General features: G+C 36.0%; 1 protein-coding gene across 1 annotated transcript; it reads right to left on the bottom strand.

Moving 5' to 3' along the window:
* Positions 1–236: 236 nt before the first annotated feature.
* On the bottom strand, positions 237–18,911 carry LOC105319297 (uncharacterized). Its single transcript, XM_066085995.1, has 5 exons — positions 18,792–18,911; positions 7,290–7,928; positions 2,733–5,778; positions 493–1,778; positions 237–350 (listed from the first exon to the last, which is right to left on the bottom strand). Exons 1-5 carry the CDS (start codon positions 18,909–18,911, stop codon positions 237–239), a joined length of 5,205 nt encoding a protein of 1,734 aa, XP_065942067.1.
* Positions 18,912–19,275: the final 364 nt, after the last annotated feature.

Here is a 19,275-nt window from a genome sequence, read left to right as displayed (position 1 = left end):
AGTATCCTTCCCATTGGTACTTTTTTTTTAAACTGAGCAAAGGGAAATAAAAATAATCAGATTTCGAAAAACTATACTGAATTAATTATATGGACCAACAATTGACTACGTTCCAATTGATTGCTCGATTATGGATGTAATACGTTGCAAGTAAATTTTGATAGCATCATGATAACTGAAGTAAACAGGAACTTTCACAACTTTAACGGACATGCCTTTAGTAACATAAATATGATCTAGGATTGTCCCTCCTTCAGTTGTGGAAAAATCAACTCTTTGTTCAAATCCCTTTGACTGTAGATAACTCGTAATTGGTCCTTTCGATCTGGCATCTTCGTTGAAATCTCCAACTAAAACACACTGAAATCCACGTGCTTGAAAACCAATTATAACATTATGTAGGGCATCTAGAAAAAAGCTAACGTTAATGTTGCCTGGTCTGTATATCACAATTATAATGACGTTCTCTTTGCAAAGCTCTAGTGCCATTGCCTCAATATTCTTTAAGGGAAGTTCATGAACTCTTATATTTTCCTCTTTCCTTTGGAACACACCTATTCCTCCGCCTCTGGCTTGGCTTAATTTACTAAAACTGGTTGATGAATCATCATAACACATTCCTCTTGAAAAGCTGTGAAAGTTGAAGCCTGGAATTTCAAATTCTGACAAATCTTCCTGGTTTCTGAGCCATGTCTCTGTTAAACATATCAGATCTGTATTGGTCAGTCTGTTGTCTGATTTGATGTCTTGTATATGTGCTCTTAGACTTTGTACATTTAGTACAAGAATCGTTTTGCATTCTTCAGTCTGTATTTGTCCAATTTCACCAACTCCGCTTGGTACGAATCTTTGCATGATGCTCAATGATGTTTTAACATCTGGATCAGCGTAAATTTTCTTCTTAAGCTTATCTTCATCTGCGGTCTCTATAAATAACCCATCCTTTGAAGTCACTCTACTAATGGCTACATATGCCTGACCAGCAGCAAAAGTACGATACAAATTGACCACTATCTTGTCTGTTGTCATTCCTTGCACTTTGTGTGCTGTGCATGCCCATGACAGTTTTAGTGGAAATTGGTGTCGAACAACGTTTTTGGTACTCTTTTCCTTGATTTCTTCCTGAATTCTTTGTATAACGATTCTATTTCCGTTTGGGGTCATTGTTCCACGCAGTTTACCGATTTCTTTACTGTCAAATGTCACCCCAACTCCTATAATGTTTTTTCTCTGATCTCCTCCAAACTCAAAGTGCGATACATAACCCATTGCACCATTTACAAGTCCATCTTCGACATTAACATTTCTTGTAAGCATAACCCTTGCATTCACAGCTAAAAGCAGTGAAGATGACAGCCCATCTGTTTTTGTTGCTATCAGTGGTTTTTCACGTAATTTTAACCTTCCCGTTGTCTTGTCTTTCTGGTAATCCTCTGCATCTACCTCTACAAAATCTGCACAGCATGTTTGCAACTTTCCGAGATTGAAATTGTTTACCTCGTCGTTTGTAGAATAAACGTGCAACACGTCGTCTGGACCTTCCCTGATGCAATCTCGCAATACTGTCAGAGCTTCATTCGATATTTGTTCATCAATTGTTCTAACACGCAAATAATTCAAAACGGTAGCAAATTCAACGTCCTCCCTCTGACGCATTATTTCATCTAGCTCAATGATGTTGAAGAAGTCTAACCAGTAGTCAACAGGGTATGTGTCATTTACCCGATACAATCGTTCGTCTTTTCGTTGCTTTACAGGGGGGAGCTGGTAGAAATCACCTACAGCAATGACCGAAATACCACCAAATGGTTGCTTGCATTTTTTAATTTGGACGAGTCGTTCATGTATGTAATACATCAGACGTTTAAAGACCATGGATACTTCATCTATGATCAAGATTTGTACATTTTCTAATTTGGACCTTATTGCATTTAAAGTTTGCTCCTTTAACGGTTCATATGGAATGGGTAATGCTTTATTCAACGAGAAAACGTGGTGAATTGTGCTTCCTCCAATGTTAAATGCAGCCGTTCCAGTGAAAGCAGTTAGAAGAATTGATATGGCGTTGGGTATAGGCAATGTCTTTCCAAGAAGTCTTGAGGCTTCAAAATGAATCGCTTTAATCAAGTGACTTTTTTTCCTGCTCCACCCGTTATAAAAATATGGAATGGTTCTGGATTTTCTTGAAAGATTTTCTTCAGACACCATTCGCGCACTGAATAAAAGACCTCTTTCTGTTTATCATTTAAGCTTTGCAGTAAAAGGAAGCATCTCTTGTCTTGAACTTGAAGCTTCCCTGATGTGATATATAACATTTGAGGAATCTTCTCTTTCAACTTCTTCAGTTACTTCCTTTAGTTTGGTGTCTTTGGAGTCCAATATTGACTTCTGAATTAAACACTCTTCACGCTTCATTTCAGTATCGGGACAAAGACTTGTCCATGCATCTTCAGGCTCACCAATTATTTCAAATAATTCTGCAGCATTTTCAATTGCTTCCTCGTCTTTCGAAAACTGATTTCGATGCTCATTGACTATATCCTTCACTGCTTGCAAATCGGTACCTACTCTGACAAACCCATTGTTATAAAATGACTCATAGAGATCAAAACTTTGTGGTTTCAGTTGCCTTTGATTAATATAAGGCAAAAACAGCTGAAGTATTGATTGAAAATACTTTTCTGGAGCACTTTCAGCATTGAATCGTGGGTATCTTATGACATCTGGTTTACCTCTTGTTCTTTTTTGGATATAACCTTTTCCATTTTGCAATTCGTATACTCCTTCTTTTTCACCCTGTGGAATTTGAGATTTTGCAAGTACCCTGAATTCGGAGCAGAACACTGCAAGACACATCTGATTAAAAAAGTCAGTTTGTGGTCGATTTTCATATCTTTCTACAATATTCGTCATCCAAATGTCTTCCTCGTCTTCATCACCTTCACATTCGTCCGACTGTGATCTTCGTTTTCTTTTCAGTTGTGAAAGCGGTTTGCTTAAGCGAGTTGGATTTTCCCCAACAGGAATAAACACTACTTTCCTTGAGCACTCTTTCATTTTTAAATTGCATACTCTGTACACAGCCTCTTGTGCACTGACTTCTCTGTAGTTTAAATAAGCTGATCCAATTTTCTTTATAGTTTGCTTTGCACTAAGATTTCCTTCAGTTGCCTCAATTTTCGTTTGTTTTAATAACATGCCCATTTCTCGTTCTGATTTCGAGATGTACGAAATAATGTACACAATACAACTAAATGGGTCAAGAACATACTGAATGTCCATGTTGGCATCCCAGCATTTGAGGAGACATTCGTTGTATTGATTTGTCCACATTTCCTTTGGGTCTCTCTTTAAAATAGTTGTTGTTCTTGGTGTTAGTACTCTATGTGCTTTCTCATAATTCTCTTGCGACAAAGATAATTCTGCTAATATCTCTTCAGCTGTTTGAGTTTCGCTATTATCATCAAGAACTTTATTCCACACCTTAAGTAAAGTATCCTTAGCTTGTGATGTGTTCATTTGCAAATTGGTGTCAATACTCTCTGCATCTTCTTCACATTGTTCAGCGATAAAAGTTCTTTCTGATGGAGGTCTTGGAAAGTTAAACCTGCATTCTGTTCCCTTTTTTCGACACGATTTAGTGTGATTTTTGCTATGTTGTTGAACACTTAACGCAGTCTGTCTTAGTTCTTGTTCATCATCTTCGTTTGGTAGGGAACATGACACATACTTGTCAATGAAATCACATACACGTTCCTCGCTATCTTCACCAAATTTTGGTGCGTCTTCAACCCAATATAAGCAATGCATATGTGGGGAACCCCTTTGTTGGAATTCAACTCTTACAAAGTAGTCCACAACACTTCCAATGGGATTAGCCGGTGCCAGAATGACTTCTTTTTGGAATACATGAAATCTGTGTTCAAACATTCTGGCAACCGTTACCGGATTTCTTCTAAGAATTTCACTCTTTTCAGACCAGTCTAAATCAGATGGATTTCTATTGTCATCCTCATGATGCAAAATGCAACCCACTATTTCATTCCATCTGAATTCAGCAGCCGAAAAAGAACAAAACCATGTTGGGATTCCCAATTGTCTCAGCATTGCAAAAAGATCTTTCTGTGTTGTAGACCAGTACGCAGGTGTTCCTCTTATTGGTTGCATGAATCGCAAGGCTTCGTCATTTTTGAGAAGTTTTGAGAGGATGCTTGGATCTTGTAGCATGTCTGATGTCACCAATTTTCCATCGTTACTTTTTGACAAAGACTTGCGTATTGATATCTGTGTTTTCTCTATCACCTGTTTTAATTCGGACATAAATTGCGCAAAAAATATGTAATTCGTGTCCTTTGCAAATCTATTGTCTGTATTCATAAGTCTGTTGTTGAAATATCTAGAAAGTGTTATTCTTTCATCCCTATCTTCATTCCATGAGAATCTGCCAGATGGAAATAAATGTGGGAATGACTTTGCTTCATTTCCTTCTTCTTGCAACATCCTAACAGGGTTTTGTCCTTCACCTGGTGCAATATTATAGACATCATCGAAGTAATGATCAAGGACTTCTTGTGCTATGTCGACAGGCTGTAAGCATGTATCAGATACGACTTCCTGGTTGTGATTTTTCTCAATTTCCGGGATTTCCTGTTCGCATTCATAAGTTTCAAAAGTATCGCTCATCAAACAGTGATCGTCATTGTCAGTCCAATTACTGTTAATAGAAACGTCTTGGTACCATTTATTGTTTTCTTTCAAAAATTCAAGAGCAGCCTTAATGTGTCGTGAACTTACGAACTGGTATTCGAAGTAACCTTTGTATGATAGCTTCCGTTTGAGTTTCACCCTCAGTAACAAATTCTCATTCACGTTCAATGGTAAACTGGTTGTTTTCTTTATATTTGACGGAACGCACACTACAGGTCCGTGCACATTTCTTTGACCACCTTGTGGAAGAGCCATGATTTTCATGAAAGGAATGTGTAAAGCAATGAGGTGTTGTTCTAGGGAATTCAAATCGCTGAGCTCCGGTGGAATTTCCTCAAGTGACATTTTATTGATTGCAGCCTCTTGTGGTATTTTTCCACTCATGATTTTTCTGTGACATGTAAAACACACCCACAAAGTAGATCTGGGACAATAGTCTGTACAAGATTCGCCACACTGGTGAACATATTTGTCATCTATACACTGATCTGCTACATTTCTTGCCTGATGGTTTTCTGTATACATTTCATGTGTACATCCACGAACTTGGTTTTCAAACAGCAAACGATGACAACAACAACATGTGTACTCTGGTCCTTGTTTGATCGTGTTTTTAAACAAATTCACTACTTCACTTTCACCTTTCAGCTTTTCCATCCGTTCTTGTCTTTTCTTTGAAACTTTTTCTTTTTTTAGTCGTTTAGCCTCTAAACTCAAATGATAACTTGTTTTGCTTGCAACTTTAACTTTTTCTCTGTGGTCTTCGTCTAATTTGTATTTTTCTGTACTTCTTTTCTTGACATTTTGTCTATGCATCTCATCTAATTTGTACTTTTGGGTACTCATACGTTTCACGTTCTCTTTGTGTGTGTTATCAGCTTTGTACTTAATTTTGCTTTTGTTTTTCACATCCTGTTTGTGCGACTCATCTGTCTGGTACTTTGCAATGCTTTTTTGCTTCATTTTCATTCTATGTTCGGCATCCAATGCATATTTCTGCACACCTTTCTGTATCAAGTTTGTCCTGTAATGCTCGTCATTCAGATACTTCCCTTTACTGGTTTCTTTTACCTTTGACATAAATGCCTCATTATTATTATACCTCTTTTTTTTCTTAGCAAGCAAATCTTCACTCGGCATTTTAGAGAATATGTTGCGTTTTGCTCTCATTCTTTCTCGATTTCTTACCCTTTTGTTAAATTCAACCTCAAAACTTGGTGCCAAAGGATGGTGCTGTAAATTAGTTGACCTACTCGACACCATTGTCACAACATCATATTGATTCTGATCCTTATGGCGCAAATAAATTGACCCTGATTGTCCAATATCTAAATGTTGATCGACCATTCGCCCAGAAAAAACAACCCACCGATTGTCTGAATATGTATAAATATCCGTCTTCAGCAAATAAGAAAGTCCCAAAATTTCTATTTCAGTTGCCCATGTTCCATTTTCAATCATATGTGTGTTTGAAATATGGTTCTCAACAGAGTCTTCTTCATGTCTTAAAAATGGTCTAAAACGCAATTGGTTCTGAAGTAAATGATGACAAACCGCTGAACGAATAACTTCATGAAAGTCTTGAGATTCTGTCAAACTAAACGAAATTGCCTTAAACAAACAATTTCCATCCTGATCTATATCTTTCACCCCGACTGGCTTTTCCATATTTATTATCTCAGCCGCCACGTCTTCTGAATTGTCAACAAATGAACAAAATATTCCAAATGTCTCGCACAACTGCCGTTTCTTTACACCTGATAGAGGCATAAAATTTAAACTGTTATTTTCACTGCAAACATACTCAATGTCATTATGTATGGAAAATGAGTGTTTGTTGTGGCATTGCAATTTTCTTCTTCATGTACTTCTGTAGCATTTGCATTTTCCATAACACTTACAGACTCTTTGTGTTGCTGCCTTTGAACAGATATTTCCCTACACTGAAATTGTGTTAATGAGCATTGCACTCCAGTAATTTCACATTGCACTGTTTCAGAATACCCCATCGAACTGGCTAAAATCACAATATGATTAAATAATTCATGAATTGTCCTGTACAGAACCCGTGTACTCTTTCCACTTTCACTCATATATCCCTCTGTAGATCTAGAATTGGAATCAAAAGTAAAGTACTCTTCATTTCTCTTCCTTATTAAAAATGTATTTCCGCCAAAACAAACAAAGCATCCATCTGTGTCAGAAAGAGCAATCTGAAGAGCCTCTATAAGTGGATATGCATTGAACTCATCATATTGAGGTTCATTTCTAGATAAATTGATCAAACTAGGCAATGACTCATTTGCTTTGAACTCAAATGTCTGACTGAAACACTCAAAAAACTGAGGTAATTCATGTACCAAAAGGTATCTACTAACAATTGTTGAACTGCGTTGTAAGTAAGTATATAACTCATTTCCTGTAAATAAAACAGTGTTCATGTCTTTTCTATCCCACCATTTACTATCCTTAATCCTTTGAAATGCCACTGCTGCAAGACAGTTTGCTACACACTGCGTTCCAGCATTTTCCCCAAAAATGATGTCTGCTTGATGATAAGACGCTTGAACAGAAAAACATACCTTATTTGTTGTTGACATGCTATTGCTGTTGGTTCCATCATCATTATCATCATCAAATTCATCATCATCATCATCATCACATTCATTTCTCATGTATACAGGATCATTACATAATTTCCTTTCAGAATTCTTTTTAGTTCTCGTCAAGTTTCTGGGTGCATCAATTTGTATCCTGCTGGACTCATCCCCACTAAAGGAGGATGACATACCCAGCTGCGCCTGACCTGCTGAGCCGGACACGTGCACAGTGTCCGGCTCAGGTACCCTCGGTGAGGTACAAACCCACGGTGGGGAGTCAGGGGACGGTGCCATGCCGCCGTTTTGGGCACACAGACGACTTCCCTGAGAAGATGCAGAACTCAGGGCATTTGGATGCATTCTCTCGCGAAGAGAGGCCTGCATCCTGGCCAGGGGTTTTTCTTCCTTCAGAGGAAACCCCATGGAAACCTGCCCCGGATAATAACCGAGGGGAGCTGAGACAGCTCCATCTACTACTTCGCAAGAGGTAGCAGAATTTTCAAGAGTCTGATTTGGTTCGTCTGAAGGGATCTGCTTTTGCTGCCTTGCTTCTCTCATTCTCTGCCTGTATTTAAGGCGACTTGCCCTCTCACTCTTGCCCTTAAGCTTTCTCTTTGGCATCTAAAAAACACAGACAATAAACATTTTAAAATCCTGCAAAAGCTTAAAAGAAGATTATTTTTTAACACAATTTTAATCTAAACATCATTGAAATGGTGGGCATCTTAAAGGGCCCTGCTCAAATAATTGACATTCGTAATCAAAGCAATTTTATAGCATCAATCAGAGCAAGATAAAGCAAGAAATATATCCTATGACCTTCAAATTTGACCTTGCAACTTGATTCAAGGTTACTTTACACCCTTTGCCTAAAAGATCTGATTATCTGATGTATGATTTAAACAGGGCTAAGTGGAAAGTAGTTATGCTATAAAAAAAGAATTTTTGAATTGTTAGATGTGACCTTAACTCTCGACCTGCAAACATCATTCAAAGGCACCACACACTCTTTGATCAATGTCACTGCATACCCTTTATCCTAAGGCAGTTTGTAGTGAAGTATGAGGCAGATTAGGCCAAGGGGAGAGAATATATGCTCCTGACAAGAGATCTCATGAACAGACAGATAAAAGGACATACATATTGATAATTTTTTACCAAATGATGAGTCCCTATTTAATATTCTATACTAGTATTGGTAATAGATAGAGAGCAAAATACATCATGAATATTGTATACAAACAGTGAACCCATTTTGTTTTAAATGGACTTTCATTTCAGTTTTTGTGATTAATTAAAATGATTTCCTTACAGGATCCCCAATGTGGCCCCACCCTTCAGACTATGATTTTAATTAATTTGAATCTACACTATCTTAGGCTGCATTCACTTACAGCTTTTCTAGGCAAATGGCTCGTAGAAGAAGATTTTAAAAGATTTTTCACAACATATTCTGATGTGTAAATTTGTCTCTACCCCCCCCCCCCCTCTCCCCCCCCCCCCCCCATTGTGGCCAAACCCTACCCCCGGGTTCATGATTTCAAAAAACTTGAATCAACCTTACCTGAGGATGCTAATCTACACAAGTTTCAGCTTTTCTGGCCAATCGGTTTCATAAATGACAATTTTTAAAGATTTATATTACATTCCTATGTAAATATTTCAACCCCCCCCCCCTATTGTGGCCTCACCCTACGCCCGGGAATCACAACATGAACAAACTTGAATCAACACTACCTAAGGATGCTTCCACTTCAATATCAGATTTTCTGGTCAATCAATTTTGAGGGGAAAAATTTGAAAGATTTTTCTCTATATATCCCTATGTAAAAATTTGACACCCCCCCCCCCCTCAATTGTGGCCCCACCTTACCAAGGGGATTATGATTTAAATAAAGTTAATCCTACCTATCTGAGGATACTTCCACATAAGTTTCAGCTTTCCTGGCTGTTTGGTTTCTGAGAAAATTTTAAATATTTACATTATATATTCCTACGTAAAAATGTGACTGTTCCCCCTCCCATTGTGGCCCAACCCTTTCCCTGGGCATCATGATTTAAACAAACTTGAATGTACCCTACTTGAGGATGCTTCCACTCAAGTTTCAGCTTTCCTGGCTAAGATTTTTAAAAGTTCCAACAAAATTTTTATAATTTTATTTATATCCTCTTAAAACAGGGCTTAAATCCCTTCAATTTGTGCCAAGTTTGGTTGAAATTGGCCTAGTAGTTCTGGAGAAGAAGTCAAATATGTAAAAAGTTTATAGACGGATGCCGGACAGAAAGTGATCAGTAAAGCTCATTTGAGCCCTTAGCTCAGGTGAGCTAAAAGGGTGCATCACAATTGGTTATGGCGATTTGGATTGTATCACTTCAGCATCAGCAGTGGAGAAAGGTTCTGTTCACTTATGAATCATCATATCTACTCTACAACGCGCAGATGGTTGTTAAAGCATGAAGAATGCTACACTAACTCATGTGTGGTAGAGAGGGACCGCTTTGGAGGATCAACCATAGTGTGGGGAATGACTGTGGGGAGGCATCCCATATGGTCAAAAGATGCCCCCATTGTTGTAATAAATGGAAATCTGAACGCAGTGCAGTACTGTGACCGCATCCTCTCTACAGTTGTGCCCTATGTTTAGCAACTGATCAACTGATGCAACAGCAAGACAACACTCATACCGCATGTCGCTCGAATCTGCAGACTCAAATTATTGATCCCCTTGAATGGCTACCATACATTCCAGATTTATCACCCATTAAGTATTTCTGGGATAAACGTGATAAGCACATTTGCAGTCATTAGCAAGCTCCCCAGAATCTTAAGCGGCCGACTGACACCATCATTGAGGAATGGGACAGACTTCCACAGCATACAAGAGAATATGTGATGCAACGTTACATGTAACATGAGGAGGACATACCTGTTGTTAATTTTTAGCTTTCATGAGTTACGTTACCATACCAATTTTGCACAGATATTTATCCTAATAAAGTGATTTTTTGTCTACAGTTTTCCAAAAATTAATTTCAGAAATTTTGGTAATAATTTTGTATAATGCAGGAGAAAAATGTGGACAACAGCCACACTGGACGATCATTTGAAGACTGATGAGTATAGCTCAATGCCTTAACAATGGCAACAATTCTTTACATGATGAAACTAAAGATAGTATCAATTTGATTATCAGACTCACACCCATGTAAACTAATTGAAGGATAAATCATGTGACTAGAAAACTGGCGCTCAAGAGTTAATTAATCTAATCTATACCATTTCAGAAAATGAAATTACTTTATTAAAGCTGAACATTACTTGTAAGAGGCATTATCTGCCATATTTCTTTTTCGTCTTTGCTATCCCAACAACCCCATATAGGCATTATCTGCCATATTTCTTTTTCGTCTTTGCTATCCCAACAACCCCATATAAGCCACAGACATTTTAACAGTTTAAAACATTCACTGTAAAGGTCCCCCCTGTGTTGACAATCACATTACATCACCATGTAACTTGGTCACAAGGAAATTATTAAACTATACACAATAATTTTGAGCAAGAACAAAATATTAAACAAGAGAGGTTTGTGAAACACTTATGCCCCCCTGCCTTGGAAACATCCACAAAGAAAATGAACGTAAACTGGAATTTTTCTAAGTCCAAGGGCCATAACTCTGTTGAAAATTGCTCGATCGTACCCAATATTGAACTTGACATAGATATTATCATGATAAACCTGTATATCAAATTTCATTTCAATATGTTCATCTTCTGCTAAGAAAATGAGCGGAAACTGCAAAAAACTAGAATTTTTCTACGTCCAAGGGCCATAACTCTGTTGAAAATTGCTCGATCGTACCCAATATTGAACTTGAACTAGATATTATTATGATAAACTTGTATACCAAACTTCATTTCAATATGTTCATCCTCTGCAAAGAAAATGAACGGAAACTGTTGGTGGACCGACCGACAGACCGACAGCAGCAAAGCAATATGCCCTCCCTTCTTCGAAGGAGGGCATAAAAATATATAAGTCAATATAATACATGAAATAAACATGTCATTGACATAAAATGCACAATAAGCAAGGAAATTAAGTGCAAATCTATGACAACATAAGTAATACAGGTCAGCCATGAGGATCAGTGCCTATAATTTTGAGTAGTGTTTTACTTTATCCTATCTTTGATCTATTATTTGACATCAAACATTTATTCCATATTGTAATAAAGTGATTTCATTGCAACATCACATATTGACCTTTAGAGTAATCAAGATGTTGAACTCTTGCTCATCATAAATTTATCAAACTTGAAACCCAGTCTGAGCCCTAAAAATTGTTGACAACTGAGAATCAACCTACATGTAATGTCAAAATATTTGCATATAATTACATGTGTAATAGCATGTATATTTTTTAGGAAAATTTGTTCCCCCATGGTGCTTCCACCCTACTCGTGGGGATTATGATTTGAAAAAAAACATTAATTTACACTACCTGAGGATGCTTTCACAAAAGTTCAAGCTTTTCTGGCTAATTTGTTTTATTTTTTTAAGATTTTTGAAAAATACCCAAAAATTTAAAATAATTCTTAATTAGGCCAAATAAAATTAATATTCAGAATCTCATCCTGATTTGAAAATCAAAGGCCAGAATGGTCACAAAGGTGTCAAGCTGACATTTTTTTCTTTTATATAGAACGATATCAATAATTTGAATATCTGTACTATAATAGTCATATCAAATAATATTAGACTTACAATAGAAAATTATATGAATTATGTTTTCTGCTGCTTTAAAAACAAAATCAGTATATTTTCTTATAAAATAGGTAGTGGTGCTTTTATAATACAATAACTCATCATAATTGCAAAAATCGAAGAAATTTCAAAGTTCAAAAATAATTTTTTTCTTTCTTCTTCGAACAGTCTTTGAACAACTTTCACAAGTTCATAATTTGAATACATTAACAGTGTGTCCCTAATTATAATAATAAAACATACATTTATTTATTTCAATTCCTGTTTGAAACAAGATTTCCTATGGTATGATTGTTTACAAACAAATCCACAACACGTGCTATCTAAAATGCTCGACCAAACCAACTTCATTATCGAGTTTATGTTTTGCAACAAAACTACTAGATATGCTTATCGCTTACATTTATTTTGGATACAGTGCCCGATAATAAATAAATTTACATCTAAAATGTTATTTCTATTGGGCACGGTCTTCAATTAATATGTAAGCAATAAACCAAAATAATATTTAGTGAATCTTTACACTAAGGCCTGATTGTATTCATCCGCCATTTCTTGATTAAGCAAATTTATTCTTATGCAATCAGTTGTCAATAACCAGGGGGGCAAAGTTGGGTTTTTTGTACACAATTAGTTGAATAAATGGAAAAAAATCTTGTAATACGTTTAATACTTTATGGAACTTATTTCTTATGCGCATTTAAAAGGCGGTGCAGAGCATGAATTTTTGGACGATTGCCAATCCAGACGATCGCTAGAAGGCTGCCAAGCATTAGCTCGACGCCTTAAAAATATGGGGTGGGTGGGTATATTTTATTTATTATTTTTTATAAAACACCTTTTTCATTGTTCATGTTCTAGAATTAACAATTCTGTTCTATTCTTTTATTGCTAATGCTAATATGAGTACACAAACCCAATTTAAGTTTTTTTTCCATTTTATTTCAACTTATCTGTTAATGCACAAAGACATTTGTATCCTTATTATAACAATCATGACTAGAATCGAACGGTAATCCACATTCAACATGTTTAGACAGCCATTAAAATGTTTTGAATTGTTTGTATACAGAGCCCAATTTTTTTCCAAATTTTTATTTTTCACACAATTTTTTTTTTCCAATATAATGTAAAATGCATTGAAGCGGGCCATTTTTGAGAAGTGAGTGGGGATGAGAATCTAAAAATTAATTTCATGTGGCCTTATTTCCCCTTTAAATAGGGCCTGACCCTTCTTTTTAACAGACTTGAATCCTCTTCACCCAGTGATGATTTGTGCCAAGTTTGGTTGAAATTGGCTCAGTGGTTCTGCCGAAGGAGTTGAAAATGTGTAAAGTTTGCGACAACGACCATGACAACAGACAAATTTTGGTCAGATCAGCTGACTTGAGCCTTCAGCTCAGGTGAGCAAAGAAGATTCTGAAAAATTTTGGTTATTATATTAGGTACAATTGGTTCTGGGGAACAAAATTAAATTTCTTTATTTTATCTTCACACTTTCTTAGTTATATCTCCCCTTTAAAAAAAAAACTGCAATCCCATCACCACAGGATGTTTTCTGCCAAGTTTGGTTGAAATTAGCACAGTAGTTCTCAAAAGTGCCTAACCTCATTCATGTTATTTTCATGTTTTTCTAATTATTTCCCATTTGAAGGTGAACTGGCCAACTTGAAAGCTATTCCCCTAATGGTGCTTTATACCAAGTTTGATTGAAATTGACCCAATGGTTTGGGAAAATAAAATGAAAATGTTAATACTTTACCATGATGACGGACAACAAACAAATTTTGATCAAAAATGGTCACTTAAGCATTTATCTCAAGTGAGCTAAAAGGCATCAGCTAAAATATTTCTGCAAATATGCATATCTATTCTTTATCAAAAACAAAAACCTAATTCAAAAGGAACACATTTCCCAGAAAAATTATGGAATCAGGAATATGTCCTAGTATATGTTAATATATACACACTGTGTCCTAAATACCTACAAAGTTTCATGCAAATCCTTGCATCAGTTTAAGAGGGTTTGTCGTTACAAACTGTTCATTTTTTTTTCAACATAAAGCCAAAATTTAAGTTCTAAAGGGTTAATATTCCCAGATATATAATGAAATAAAAATTTCCTAGTAATATGCACATCTACACAGTCACTATGTCCTAAATGGGAACTAAGTTTCACGCAATTCTGGGCAGCAGTTTTAGAAGAGTTGCACTAACAGTTTATTGTTAAATTCAATATGGCCAAAACTTTATGTTCATAAGGGACAAAAATTCCCAGAGAAACACAGCTATCTTAAAGGGGCATGATGACAATTTTGGTCAAAATTTATTTTTCTGTTTTTAATGTTTATAATGCATCAGAAATAATACATACTAAGTAATCAACCAAAATTTGACCGTTATTCATTGACATATAAGCGAGATACAGAGCTAACAAATCTTTGTTATGAAAAGTAAACAAGCTTGTCATGTTTTTGTTTCCATTTTGAATTTTCAAAGTTTAGACCTAGCTAAAATGAAGAGTGATTTTTTTACATTGTGCCAAATTATTACCAATTAATAATCATGTTAACAGTGCAGAACTACATGTTCTTCTTTGTTATTCCATTTATGAAGTAGCTGTTTGGTGACACATAAACAGTTATACATAGCTTTAAAACTTTGAGAACTTTGACTGCAATTGCACTGAAAGGGTAACATTTTTCAAGAGTAAATTTTTCATGAATTGTTTTCAGATCAATTAAAAGTTGAAATTATTGCTGCATCTAATTGCGACTTTTTGTACAAATGTCTATTATAATTGAGCAGCTACACTCTGTCCCAAGTTTTTGCTTCCACCATTTTTTGCTTGATTTTTCGATAATAATAAATATCATAATGCTCAAACTATGTTCATCCATTAATACCGAGCACAGCAAGAGGCGGGCAAAAGCGAGGATTAATGGTAACACGTATATATAAGAAAATCAGTGAAAAATGAAAGTTGAATCAGGGGTACTGAGGCCAAAAAAATCTTCTTCCAGCCCTGGGCGCCGCCATATTGGCAGCCATTTTGTATTTAAAAGGTTAGTTCGATCATTGATTGACTGGTAATTATCGATGTTTATTGCCCCTAGATTCGATTAAATAAGTTCCAGTGTTTCAATAGAAGGTGATTTGAATTAAAGAAATTAAAAAGGAAACCAGATAAGTTTCAAAAGTGTTTTAATCAAGAAACACGACTTGTTCTATGTATGTCTTATCAAATTATCAGATGGAAAATAAAATAATTAATGTCAAGGAACTGATCTCTTAGATACTGAATAAGGTACATGTATTCAATTTTATTACTGCGGCATTCATATGAATTAAATTGATGAACAACGAAAGAAGAAATAAAAAAAAATCGAAATCACGTAACTCTCTTCAACTATTTCCGAAGACAAAACTTGAACGTTTTACGTCTGAAATATGACATCATAATGTCGAATGAGCACGCAACGTTTAGTTTAACTTTGATGAATGATTTGAGTACATAGGCACCCATGCAGGAGGATCCTACTGTGTGCGTTTTAAATAGATTTTATTAAACAAAAATCAAAATGCAATGTGTTAAATCTGTGCTCGGTCCAACAATCACCCCGTTTATGCCCAGATTATCTGTTTTGAAACGTCCCCTCTACTGCTTCAGGTTTCAATACACATCCCAAAATAGAAAGTCTACACAGATTTTGTATTGCATCAGCCATTAATAAGCCCAGATGATAACATTGAAAAATTGAGCGAGGTGTCCCAAGTACTTCCCAATGGAGAAAAGATGCATGTACAAATCTCCATAGAAATTTTTCTTTCCTGTAAACTTTTATGAGTGAAAAGGGATAATTTGTCAATGCATAAAGATACCTTGTAACTTTATATTTTGCATTTCATCGATTTCAACTGTACTTCTTTTACAGCTAGGTACATTGTATGTGTATTTTTTTTTAAAAATCATCATAAAGTGATGGACGCAATAACTTGGGACAGTTTATAAATAAACTTACTTAAGGTAGGTTAATAAAGCTATGTAGATAAATATCTACCTAGCTAAATTTATTTGAATTATTGTACACATGGTACTGGACCTGCAGAAAAAATTCAAACCATGGCCATCCAAAATTGTTAGTCTGAAGTCATATAAAACACAATTATTGAAAATTCAGTAAAACATAGAAATTATTAATATTAATTATTATTTATTCATGTTTGCCGTTCCCTGGGAACATAGCGAAAACGAGAGGTCTTGATAGAAAATACAACAGTGTAAAGCATTAACCCCTTCCGCGCCCCGCCAGGTTAATGTCATAAACCAAGGCGCGGGCGTGATTTACTAAATAAATATGTTTTTGCTGCCCTTTTAACATTATGAACATATACAACAAGTAATAAAGAACTCAGTACTCAACAACTTCAAATTCGTAATGTGAATTAAAGTATTTTTAATATGAATTCATCAGACATAAACTGATCCGCTGAAGCCCTTGTATAATACAAAATCGCGGATTCACCGTCACTCAGAAATATATTTGTTTGCTTCACAAATGCATGTACTCTATACTTACACTGAATTCTTGTAGTTTACACACACTCTTTGTTGCTTGATGTGTGCGTTAGTTTCTACTTTGATTAGGTTTGAGAAGGAGTTTTTCTTAGGTTAAATATTGCTCATGCAGCTGCAGCTCCCAGAAGTTTTGCTTTCTTCTTTGTAAACAAATCTAAATATAGATAAGTAACGCTGATTGGCTAATTCTCCGGTGCGCTAGTTTACCCAAATGGCATCCAAACGAACCAAAAATACTGATGTAAATTGTTTTAAAAATAAAATGATAGCATTTAACATTTTTTTAATTAGATCATGTATTCAAATTGTTGTTTGAAAGTGAAAAATAACGATCTTGCCATCAAGTGGTGTGTATGGGTAAAGAAATACATTAATACATAGTACAGAATAGTAGTAATAGCATTGAATGACCGTAACTTTTGGAAATGTTTTAGAAAAATCTTATGTAATAGATCAGGCATGCATAAAGTACATAGTGGCAGCAAGGACCAACGTTACGTTGTTTAACAACGTAGTTATAAAAAAAACTATGAGTATATAACATTAAGATTGATAACTTCAATGGGTTCTTGCTATATATAAAACACGGGACGCAAAACGGAACGGATTGGAAAACGGAATTTTTTAATTCTAATATGATGTTATTTAGCCTACTTGATTTATATTTATGTTAAATATGAGAAATTATATAATTTTGAAATATTTACAAACGGTTAATAATTTGAGTATGTGAGTTAATTTATATATTAATAAAAATTGTATGATTTCCAAAAAATAAATAGTATAAATATATGCATTGATCATTAGTCCAAATTTAAAAATCAAAGGGTGGGGCAGACAATGCCTACAGCTACATGTATCTATTCGCATCATATGAAAGTTGCTCGCATGTTTTAATAATCAATTAACAATTTTGGCAAAAGTAACAACAAATGAACATATATCACCGTAGTTACAAAATGTTACAATCACAATATGGTGATAAATGCAATTAATCCCAGATACACCGAATATTAGAATTAACAACAAGCAAATAAGCATGAAATTTTATTTCCGATAATAAGACTGTTATAACATTTAGTGGCGAGTTTTGTCACAATCTATTAATACAAAGTAAGCCCATACCGGCGGAACCCAAGGAACACTACCCACCTACAGGGGTGACCTCCCCTGGTCACTGGTGCGATAGTACCCCCACAGGCAACTGTGGTGGGAACAGTCCTCTAGGTGCCCACCAGAGTGACTGCCACAACCCAAGGAGGAAATCAAGTTCTGAATCGGGCCCTAACTCTTACCTGCCTCCCCTGGTATAACCCACCTGGGGATAACACACCCCACAGGGGTAGGCCCCCAAAGCTTGCCCTTGGCACCAAGGGTCAAGCCGGTCCTTCATGTACCAATGAAGTGACCCCTGAATCCTCCCCAGCACTGAGGATGGATATCACCCAGAGTTTCGAGACAGACATTAGAGAAATCCTCCTTCGTGGTAAAGCCCGGATTCCGCCAAATGAACTTGTCTCTACGAGTTCACCCGCCACTAAATCGCGATGCACGTGTATGCTTAAACTGTAAAATATTTCACCCACCAAGCCTTACCATATGCATAATTAATGTGAAAGTGCACTTAATAAAGGAATAAAATTGAACATACTAATATTTATTGATCATCTGGGAATACAGTGATGTTTGATGATGAACACACCATGGTTTCATGGCCCCCCTGATGGCTATTGAGGAGTGCTGCATTGCCCAACTCAATAAGATGTGTTCCGTCATAACGGAACAGCTGCTTTTGAGCAAAAGTGATTGTTGGGTGCCTTATGACCAGACCCCCCTCTCGTCTAAGAAATTGCTTTACAGCACGATTTACAGCTTTGCGTGTGGCATCAATCTTACTAGCTGATTTTGCATTGTGCCAGTACAATTGTGGCAACATATCTGACCAAATAATAGTCATACCTGGGACCAACACTTTACAACGTAATAAGGAGCATTTAATAGTATGAATGAGTTCAACTCCGAACAAATTGCCAAGGTCATTTGAACCCAAGTGTACTACCAGGTAATCTGGTGGCGGATTAGACTTTAACTTATTGTCGAAAAGAGGGTAAAAGTCCTTCCATCACATTCCCCTTACTCCAAACCACAAAATGTTGATGTTCTTGTCTTGTAGGGTGAGATGTTTTCCTCCCGGCCGAATACAGGCACTGTGCTGACACTTTCCGGAACATTTTGTGCCGTTTCGGGACGGTTTCATGTTTTGTTTACGTTTAGCCAACGTCAGCCTGGTGGCTCACGACTCGGTCGTCCTATGTATTGCTCAATTGCAACTTGTTTTGTGGCCCCATGGAGTAAGTTTATCATAATATTGTGTGAATGTATGCTCTGCTTAAATTCAGAAATGTTTCAGTGAAATTTTCTAATGTTTACTATTTTTTCGTTGTGATCATGGTGAAGAGGAAATTCGAATGCAAAATGTTGTCAAATCTAAATCTGTAATTGCGAAATTTATTCATCTATTTTGTTATGAGCATATTGTGATTGTTGTTTTTATTTGTTTTTTCAGTTTTTTACCCTTTAATGTCTCATCATTAAATAAACAAGTAAACTGTTTATTCTGA

Source organism: Magallana gigas, chromosome 1, assembly GCF_963853765.1.
Source record: "Magallana gigas chromosome 1, xbMagGiga1.1, whole genome shotgun sequence".
NCBI lineage: Eukaryota > Metazoa > Mollusca > Bivalvia > Ostreida > Ostreidae > Magallana > Magallana gigas.
Note: the sequence above shows the minus strand (reverse complement) of the source record. Positions and strands in the feature narration are given on the sequence as shown.

Bases quoted from the DNA above. Each gene is read 5' to 3' on its own strand.
- LOC105319297 (XM_066085995.1), bottom strand. From the start codon at position 18,911: ATGAAACCGTCCCGAAACGGCACAAAATGTTCCGGAAAGTGTCAGCAC. The intron at 7,929-18,791 runs GTAAGGGGAATG...TGTGTTTTTTAG, and splicing joins TCAACATTTTGTGGTTTGGA to ATGCCAAAGAGAAAGCTTAA. The intron at 351-492 runs GCAATGGCACTA...AGTGTGTTTTAG, and splicing joins TTCCCTTAAAGAATATTGAG to TTGGAGATTTCAACGAAGAT.